The 10,727-nt window shown below is 41.8% G+C and overlaps 1 protein-coding gene across 4 annotated transcripts in view; it reads left to right on the top strand.

Moving 5' to 3' along the window:
- Positions 1–443: 443 nt before the first annotated feature.
- The window catches only part of LOC109739889 (bifunctional 3-dehydroquinate dehydratase/shikimate dehydrogenase, chloroplastic), a 35,193-nt gene continuing 24,909 nt past the window's right edge, over positions 444–10,727 (top strand). The window contains exons 1-5 of one of the 4 annotated variants that reach the window (XM_040403886.3): positions 444–855; positions 3,972–4,077; positions 4,378–4,596; positions 5,778–6,124; positions 10,591–10,654. In XM_040403886.3, coding sequence (XP_040259820.1) covers positions 668–855; positions 3,972–4,077; positions 4,378–4,596; positions 5,778–6,124; positions 10,591–10,654 — 924 coding nt within the window. In that variant the 5' untranslated portion in view covers positions 444–667. The remainder of the gene's footprint in view (positions 856–3,971; positions 4,078–4,377; positions 4,597–5,777; positions 6,125–10,590; positions 10,655–10,727) is intronic. The other 3 variants (XM_020298965.4, XM_020298964.4, XM_073510410.1) reach the window with 3 other exon arrangements.

The raw sequence follows: 10,727 nt of genomic DNA, 5'->3' as shown, positions 1-10,727 counted from the left end.
ATAGCCAGGATCTCAAGGAGCATTTGGCAGCGGAGAAGTAAATCGTGGCCGCACGCGCAGATGAGGTCGCGATGACTGCCATTCGTGCCGACCCCTAGATCTTGGAGGAGCACCTCGCAGTCGAGGCCACCATCGACGCCTCGCGCGCCGACGCCACGACGCCATTGGCTACTTTAAATGACAGTTCGTGGCGTTTTCTCGAGGGCACCCTCGGTGCCTTCGACAAAGACTACGAGGTGTTTTCTCAGCATGCACGTGCTTACCTCATCTCGAGAGCCAGCAGGTTGGTGCTCGGAGCGGCCCAGGCAACTCACCACTATGATGAGGGCACCCATGATGCGGAGGCCTCGCCTTCTTCCATGTCCAAGGAACCAATCGTTATCGATATCTCCGACGATGCATGGGTTGGAGTTGGCGTAAATGCCATGACGGTCTTTTTCGCTGCCTCAAATGTCTAACGGCACAATTCGGATATCTAACTTCTGTTGCCAGCATTCCACCAACCTCACCCCCACCAACCCTAGCACCTTTGGGCTCTCTTTCTTCACACCTCCAGTCCTCCACCCACCCTCGCTTCCCAGTCGCGTACGTGTGCAGTTCACACCAACCCCCACCCTGATCGCCCGCATCTGCATCGGGAGCGTGAAGGAAGAAAAAATAGGAGGACATGACGCTGCTGTGTGTGCCGCTGGTGGGGCGGACGGTCGAGGAGATGAAGATCGACGCGGCGGCCGCAGCGGCCGCAGGGGGCGACCTTGTCGAGATCCGACTGGACTACATCGAGGGGTTCCGCCCGCGGGAGGACCTTCCACGTCTGCTCCACAGCTGCCCACTCCCCGTCCTTGTCACCTACCGGTTCGATCTCCTCTTCGCCTGCTTCTCGATCCCCGGTTTGGTTTTTCTGAGATTTCGCGTCCGTGTTGCAATATTCGGAACGGGCGTGCAGATACTTGCCAATAGTCAAATTCGGAACGGGCGCGCAGATGCTGCTCACCGGCCTGGAGTGTTCCCTTGCTTGCTTTTGTGCATCCTAGCTTTTGTGTTGTTTTAGTTTTGGGTTGGTTTTTTTAACACGTCACCATATACTTATTAGTTAGCAAAAAAATATTCACACAACGGAAATTGCTAATTGAGCTCGAGCTCCATGGAGCCCTTGGTTTGAAAAATTCAAAAATCAATTTTTTAGGTTTCGAAAAATTCTGAAAAACACACACATACATTGATACATATGGATGTATACTACTCCCTAGTGTCAAAAAACGTCTTATATTTTAATACGGAGGGAGTACTTGTCTGCAAAGTTTCATAGTGAAATACTTTTTTGAGCGAGGTACACAAAAATGACAAAACCACGTATTTCTAGCACATGACTCTAAAAGCACATGATATATTTTTTTGGTACAGCTCACATCAAAACGCATTTGGTGATGAAATTTCACGCACATCTAATATAGCTATCTAAGTACTTGTGTATTTGTTTTCAGTTTTTTTTGAAACTTAAAAAGTTGATTTTTGAAAATTTTGGAAAATTTCGGGCTCAATCTCGCACATGAGGGAACGTCACCAAGCACCGTATGCAGCACCTTATTAGGGTCCCTCCTAATCAGTTTCGATGCAGGAATCAAAACCTTGTGATCTCAAGCTTTCCTGACAGAAAATTTTCTAGACACATTAAATAGAAAAATAAATAAAAGATTATACTTTATTACAAACACATTTATGGTAGAACCCCTTTACGAACGTGCACTTTTTGATACTACTAGCAAAAGGGTCCGTGCGTCGCAACAGGTACAAAATAAATAAATTTTAATAAAACAGTTAGCACCTTCCTTCATATTGCTTGTGAGTCATATGCATTGAGGTTAATTATAAAAAGAAGCCTAATTATTCTAGTTCTAGTGGTGGTAAAATTATGGCATTGACAAGAATATGAAGCACCATATGAAAGGTATCAAAAAAACAGGATGCCAGCGGAAATGCGAAGATCAAACAATTTCATATGTCCAGCTGGCTTGCTAAATCATTTTATACAAGGATGCTGTGAATAACTGGTCAGGTTAATTAGTTAAATAGTTAACAACAAACAGTAGTTTGTTCTTGTTTGTAAAAATTACAGGATGCTAATGCTTGCCATAGAGCTGATGATGATTTAACGTTAGATCTCAACATACACATAAAACTAAGTATCAACTGCAAATGATTGCATTGAAACAGCAGAACAGGCCCCAAGATGTTGCCGATCTGCTCCGACGAGCTGTGATTATAGAACGAACTAATGCTGGTGGTCAAATGAGGCATGGGTAGCACCAGTTGGATCATTCCTGCAGAGCTTCAAGCATGGCAAGAACACTACGTACCTGATGCAACACTTGCTTGTAGTGGCCATGGACAAGAAAGAAAGTTCATGAGTAACTTTGGGTCTTTGGTGTCATTCAGAATGAAACAACATAGAAGTCAATACTATTTTGAAAACCAAACTTGATATCTTACCAATCCTTCCGAGCAGGACCATGTCAGGAATTTACGCACAACTATGTGACACTTGAAGAGGATAGGGAAGAAACTAACAAGCCTGTTATAGATGGCACAGTTGCACTCTTTCCCCGCACATGTAGTGCTTTGCCAAAACAGTTTAAACAACGAGTATGTAGGTACACACGGACTGTCGAATCCCCCCAAAGTCAATCTGTTCACCTAATAAGTGGATGATTATGATACTAAATTCAAAAGCATACTGCCAAGTTGGTAGCAGTTCGACTGAATTAAAATACAAATTCATGCAAGACGCGAAATACCTGATACAGAAACCACAAAAATAATAATCAAGGATCAACTGTGGACCAATTATGACACGAGGCAGATCTGACCCTGGGAAAGAAAATTTGAAGGGCCTTGGATGTCACTGACTAATCTCATGAAGAACTATTACATTTGCGGTCATATCATATATCGATCAAACATCATTATTTAGAAATGACATATTTCGCAAGAAAAATTCTAATTAAGCATCTAATTGTGCCCTTAAATTTGAAATCACTAATAGTAAGAAGACATGTGCTGAAGTAACAATTGTACGCTATCTAGCTTTCGCTCCCTGTGGCATTGGCCCCATGACAGGAATCAGGAAAACCACACACAAAAAATCAACTAATGCTTTTGGGAAAATTCATCAAACAACTAATTCCCAGTTGTTGTGCCACCACTGCATCATAAGAGCAGTTCATTTTGTGTGCATCATAGAGCATCTACACAGAACATGATTCATGTACATCATACAGAGGCCAATAAACTATGGAGTTTAAACTGATGGGGAAGACATGCACTTCAACAAAAGCTTGAACTTGGTAAATTTAAGGGAGACGACTGTAGTTGCAGCTGGATCGCGATGAACACAGTGAACACACACGAGATTTTGCTTAGCGCACTGACTTGCTGCTTTTCTTTATTTCTCCGCTATTTATTCAGATTACAAAGAAGTGGCGCTAGTCCCCCGGCTACTGTGGCCTTGACCCGCTCCTTGCTCTGTGCCATCCCATGACCAGCTCGTCTAGGCCGCTAAATACTCTAACAGAAAGCAAATAAACCGGCTAGGCCGATACATAGCCTACCGGGCGTTATTTCTGAAGAAATGGAACGCTAACAAAGATACTGGGCGAAAACGCTGTCATGGCAGTGATCTGGAGAACGGGGTTAATCAACAATGACTATAGTAAAAGAATTTCCTATATAAAAATCATATTGCAATCTTCTAAATACAAAGTGCAGCAGAGGCCTGCCAAGCTTTAGGAAAAGGTCTAAGTAAAGCCGTTTCATTGTTGTTTAAGCCATCACCTCCAGCCCCTTACCGAGTCACCTGTTGGACTGTATTGCCGTGGTGGCTCGTTGTTGCAAAATATAACTAATTTCCACTGTACAACTAAGCACCATGATGCCTTACATAAATGCTGTGCATATGTGTCTGTTTTTTGCAGGCCTAACTGGGAAGGAGGTCGCTATGATGGTGATGATGCCACTAGATTTGAAACACTCTGTTTAGCTATGGAACTAGGTGTAGACTATGTTGACATCGAGTTAAAGGTTTGTTTACACATTGGAAATTTCCTGATGCTCACCATTTTGTGAATACTGGATAATGTAATATGGACAAATTCTGCGGATACATGTCAATGTCATGTTAGTTTGCACAAGACATTTCATGATTAAACTTGTCCCTAAATGTAGATTAGTAAAAAAAAAAACAAGTATTACATATGGAAAGAAACTCTGTTTTGTTCTCTTTCTACCACTGATGATACAATGGTTTTGCTACTAGATTTGTTAGCTGGTGTGTTAGTTATATGGATACTCTCATGGCCAACATATTTTGTTATGTTGCAGGTTGCTGACAAATTTGTTGATTTTCTTTCTGGTAATAAGCCAGATAAGTGTAAACTTATTGTTTCTTCACATAATTATGAAAGTACCCCATCCTGCGAGGAGCTTGCAAATCTTGTAGCCAGAATACAAGAAGTTGGAGCTGACATAGTTAAAGTTGCAACAACTGCTACAGACATTATTGATGTGTCAAGGATGTTCCAAGTGATGGTGCACTGCCAAGTAAGTGACAGTTTATAGAATCCAAGAAAGATTTCACTATTTCCTTCCAGAAACTTGTGTCTGTCTTGTATATTCAGTCCTTATGTCTTTTGATTGAACTTGGCCTTCTCAATATTGAAGGTGTGCTCTGTAGAACTAGAAAGTTAACTATGGCCCATTGCTGTTAAAAAAAATGATTTTCTACAGTTGTGCTTCAGTTAAGCAAGATGAACAGCACCCACCTGTATGTACTGTGCAAGAATTAGTTGGTCCATTTCCCTGTATGTTCAAATAATAGTTTATTCAATATAGAATAGAAGATTGAAGAAAAACAAGCTAGCTGTCTTAATTTGTGAAATTTTCCCTGTCCTTACTTTATTAACTAGCTACCTTTGTGTCCATCCGGTTTGTCTGCTGAACACGGTATTTTGGCAAATACGGTATCACTTTTTTTGTAAATAAAATACTTTTAGTAATAATGCATTATTAAAATATTTTGGTATGATCGTCGTAAATACCATATTTACCAAAGTCGACATGGACATTGAATTACAATAGTCAATAATCACATATTTACATGTCACTACTCTCTAACCCATTGGTATGTTTTTTTAGTAATTGTAAGTTAATAAGCGTCCATGGTGTTAATGCCATAATATAATTAGTTCTACAGTTTTTTTTCTCAAATTCAAGTGATAACGACAGTAGTTTCTGCTATTTCCTCAACTACTATTACTTATAATCAGCAAATTAGCACTTTCCATCTTGAAAGAATTAATATCCTACAGAGAACAAGAGTTAAGGTACTCAACAGCTGTTTCATATAATCCTTTATCTCTGCTAATTTAGATTTGCACCCAGCGGCATATGCTCTCGGGCTAAAGATATAATTGCCAAATTTTTAAAATTACTGATGATAATGTCTGTACTTTCTGCACGTACAAATTTCGTGAAAACTTTGCATTTTTGTGGCCTGGGTGAAGAAAATAAATGTGGGGACCAAAAGATATAATCTGCTATTTTTTCGATCTTATTATTCATTTATCTTGGCTTTAAAGCTTGATATTATTGATCAGAAGCCAAACATCAGTTTGGCTAATTGCAATCTGATGTGCACTTACATGCTAAGGAGTTAAGCTACATGATTTATTAATTCATGCTGGCCTATACATTGCCATTTCACTGATTAATAGAAATGACAGGTGCCTATGATTGGATTGGTGATGAGTGAGAGAGGTTTGATGTCAAGGGTGTTATCCCCAAAATTTGGTGGATATCTTACCTTTGGAATACTTGATGCTACAAAGACATCAGCATCTGGGCAACCAACACTTGAAGAATTATTGGACGTTTACAATATAAGGTGTATAGGACCTGATACAAAAGTTCTTGGTCTTATAGCCAACCCAGTAAAGCAGAGCAAGAGCCCAATTTTGCACAATAAATGTCTACAATCTGTTGGATACAATGCTGTTTATCTTCCACTTCTGGCAGACGATCTTGCTAGATTTCTTGACACATATTCATCTCCAGATTTTTCAGGATTTAGGTACTAATTAGAATTCAGCAAAGTAGAAAAAGAATACATTACTAATCTGTAGGATTGCTTAGAATGAAATGATTATTTTGATATGATCTTGATGAGCACGTGGCTGTGCATATTGGAAATAATCCCTGAAAGACTGAGAAATCTATCAGAGGTTCCCACCACATCAGATCTCATAATTGTTCACTTGTGCATTTGTATAACTGTATCATTAGCTATGCATATCCCCACTTTTGCCCTTTTAATGTGTTTTTTCATCTTCTTTCCTTTTTCAAGTTCAAACATTCTTAGCATGCTTAATAAACACTGATCTGCATGGTTTGTGCAAGGTAGCTAACACAAGCATTTTTAACACAAGGGGTGAACTAGAGAACGAGCTATTATGGTTCTTAGATAGGAGGTTTATGCCGTGCCGGGGGAGATACTCTTGGGCTGATGAGTTGCCGGCCGGCAGGTGACGCCCCATCTGCTATGAGAGAGGTAACGGGGTAGAGGAGACAACAGGAGATTAGGAACCAGACCTTCGTTGAAGCCTTACACGTGACTCGACTTGGAACACAACTAGAATTCAGACTCTTACCTGCATATACTCAATCAAAGTATTCAAGTACGAACTGATTATTCCATTAGGGATCAATCCTAACTAGAAGACAACTCAAAAGGTAACTTGCCTTGCTCTGCCGCAGCCTGACCATTAGCGATCATCTTCAGCTGTACCTTCCCACTGAACAAGCACATGCTTGACATCACGACGTAGGCTTACACCGAGGATCTTGGCTGGCTGCATGATCACCTTGCCGTCTTCCACACGAGGCAGTGAGGAGGTCTTAGCCAGAGGGTCACCATGGAATTTCTTCAGAAGACTAACATGAAAGACATCATGTCGGTTTGTACCTGGAGGGAGTTCCAGACGGTATGCTACTGACCCTATATACGCTCCAATACCTTGAATGGTCCATAGTATGTGGGAGCGAGCTTCCCGCGCACATGCTCTGCCAAGGATTCTACTGTTCTGCAGCGTAGGCACTACCAAGCTCATTCTCCCATCTCAAACAAGAGTTCCCGGTGATTATCATCATATAACTCTAGCATATTGCTGGGCTTGCAGGATGTGTCCCCGGACATCCTGGAGGAAGGCATTGCGGCCCCGTAGAGCTGAATCCACTGAGGCACCGACTCGATGTTGGCTGCACCAGGTGTTTAATCCAACAAGGAAGAGTATTTGTTGGCGTAAAACCTGGAAAACAGCATGTAGGTGGTGAAGGTGCTCTAACCAGGATGAGCTATAAACCAATATATCATCAAACAATACAAGTACGAATCGACAGAGGAATGGTCGAATGATATCATTCATCAAAGCTTGGAATGCCGCCAGAGCATTAGTCAGGCTGAATGGCATGACAAGTTACTCATAATGGCCATTGTGGCTATGGAAGGCTGTCTTGACAAGTTACTCATAATGGCCATTGTGGCTATGGAATCCTTGATGGTAGCTAGAGCGATGGTCGAGCTTAGGAATCGGGGACTTACGGTTGATCGTGTATTCATTCATGGCATGTTAGTTGACTCATAATGGCCATTGTGGTTATGGAAGGCTGTCTTGGCGATTTCATCGGGGTGCATGCACACTTGATGGTAGCTAGAGCGATGGTCGAGCTTAGTGAAAAAACACGCATCTCGAAGCTCATCCAACAAATCGTTGACAATAGGAATCGGGGACTTACGGTTGATCGTGTCTTCATTCATGGCACGTTAGTTGACAAAAAAACAGCACGAGCCATCTTGCTTCTTGACAAGGAGCATAGGTGAAGAGAACTCGGAGTCGCTTGGCTGGACGAGACCATGTTGTAGCATCTTGCTTCTTGACAAGGAGCATAGGTGAAGAGAACTCGGAGTCGCTTGGCTGGACGAGACCATGTTGTAGCATTGTTGCATGCTGGTGCTCTAGCTCATCCTTCTGAAGTTGGCGGTAACAATACGGTCGCACGGCCACAGGTGCATATCTGGCTTTAGCTGAATTGTGTGTTCACGTGTGCGGGGGCAGTGTAGTTGGTTTGATAAAGAGGTCATCAGACTATCAACATAAGAGCTGTGTCATCGCTGTGGAGTGCGTGCATAGCCGCTGGCCGAGGAGCAGCTATCCCTGTCCAAGTAATTCGTCGTCCCATCTGTAGGTCCAAGCTTGCGCAGCCACTCAATGCCGAGGACGAGGGTGAAACCGCCTAAAGGAATTGCGAAGCAATCAGCCTGGGAGGAGCAGTTGTCGATGTGCAAGGGTACCATGTGACATAGGCCGGCACTGGTGATCTTTTCACTGTTGGCCATGAGAGAGGTACTGGGGCAGAGGAGACAACACCAGATTTGGAACCAGACTTTATTGATTGCCTGCTTCAAATAGAGGGGAACCTTACACGTGACTTACTTGGAACCCAACTAGGATTCAGACTCTTACCTGACATATACTCAATTAACCTATTCAAATACGAACTGACTCTTTCAATTAGGGATCAATCCTAACTAGAAGCGAAAGCGCGCTTCGCTTCGCTGCGCCGCTTGTTTGTTGGTTGCCCTGGAATTCCTTTAACTTATTTTTGCTTATTTGTAGTTCATTGTTCACCTGGATTTCGAGATTCTCCGGCCAATAGAAGTAAGAAGTAAGACCACTAATGTAGAATACTTCATGGAGTTAAATTTGGTTTAAATTCATAAATAAGAATGTGTAGACACACTATTCATTTATTGAAATGAATCTAATCTGAAAGATGGACTCTTGCGAAAGTTACATACATGCATGGTAAAAAATTCTTATAGAGCATCAACTATAAATATATCATGTAATTTAAAACCATGCATCACTTCTCTTATTCTGTTAGTTAGTAACTAGGCGATGATCCGGCAAAAGTTACACAAACGGGTGCTAAATACTGAAGTTTTCTGTTATGTACAATAAAAAAAAATTGAACTGGCACAATATAGAACACGAAGACCGGATGAAGAACACAACATCAAGGAACAGAACTAAGAAAGGAAATCAAGGGAAGGTAATCGTTTTACTTCATCAGTAAGTATGAGTCAGATCATCCCAAAATATCAGAATCTAAACCATTAAGCATAAGAAGAACGCTAGGATATGAAGCACTGAAGAATTAAGTAGGTACCTCTTTCTAAAATCTATAATGACTGTATTTCTCTTAGACTGTTTGTGGAGCGTGTGTAGCTCTAGGACAGACCCTGCTTCTTTGCTACTGTACGTAAAAAAGAACTGATTTTCTAAAGATGTTAATTCAATACTTCGACATAACAAAAGGATCACTTGTGATATAGGAACTCCAGGATAACAGCCTTGCTAGTCATGCTAAGAATTGAACAGTAACTCTGTCGATGTGTGCCTGAGCTTACTACCTACCAAGGCATTTGAGATTTACAATCCACCAAGCAAGGTAACCATGTATTGCTAGGTCCTGGCTATACCTTTCAAATTTACAAGAAATCATTACACACAAAAAGTTCATAGATAAAAATGCATGGACTGATAGATAACTCCAAATTTTCAGCAACCCATTGCTTGAAAAAGCATTGATATTTGTAATACCCTGATCGAGGAAGGGGATCAGCGATCCAGAGAGAGCTTGGGGAAGGGGTTGAGATTTCAGAGGAAAGGTTGAGAGTACAGAAAGTGTTTTCCACACGCATTCTCGCCCACTGACGGCTGGGAGCACCCCAAAGGGAGAGCAACTGCAACTCGCAACCTCATGCTGACCTGTGGAGTCCGCATCGCAAAAGAATGCCGGACACCGTGTGCGCTCTATTCCTAGGGAGCTTAGAAAATTTAGTTACTAGAAGACAAGTCGAAGGGCAACATGCCCTTGCTCTGCTGCAACCTAACCAGCCCCAGGTTGGGCTTTGCACCTGGTGTAGGGAATACCCCACATAACACGAGCAGTACCTCAGAAAACCAGTGTTAGGAATATGCAACTTGTATTCCCATGAGGCCATAGGCCGATATATATACATGTAAAGGTGTGGAACATATGCAGGAAACCCCTTATACAACGGGATAAATACAAAGGGGTACATGACTTATATTATAACTCTAACACAACACTCCCCCTCACGTGTGGCTTCCTCAGGCCTAAACGTGGACCGAAAGTGGGCTGCAATTTAATTGCAGCCAGCCGGGTCTTGAACTCAAGACCTCTTGGCTCCAATACCATGTTAGGAATATGCAACTTGTATTCCCATGAGGCCATAGGCCGATATATATACATGTACAGGTGTGGAACATATGCAGGAAACCCCTTATACAACGGGATAAATACAAAGGGGTACATGACTTATATTATAACTCTAACAACCAGAACTCTTGCACTCCTATAAAATCAATTTCTAGAAAGTCATTTCAGCCCTTTTCATTGGCACATTTCACAAGAGCAATTTTGTTTTACACTGTTTGACTTTGTGTAATGCAGTTGCTCTCTTCCTTTCAAAGTGGATGCAGTACATTGTTGCCATGAACATGATGCTGTTGCTAAGGTACCTGGATGCACTGTACTTCTTTTGTGTCTACTTCATTAATTAGCTTCCACTTTCTCTTTGTTTGACCTGC

Source organism: Aegilops tauschii, chromosome 3, assembly GCF_002575655.3.
Source record: "Aegilops tauschii subsp. strangulata cultivar AL8/78 chromosome 3, Aet v6.0, whole genome shotgun sequence".
Lineage (NCBI taxonomy): Eukaryota > Viridiplantae > Streptophyta > Magnoliopsida > Poales > Poaceae > Aegilops > Aegilops tauschii.
This window is presented reverse-complemented; position numbering and strand designations above follow the sequence as displayed.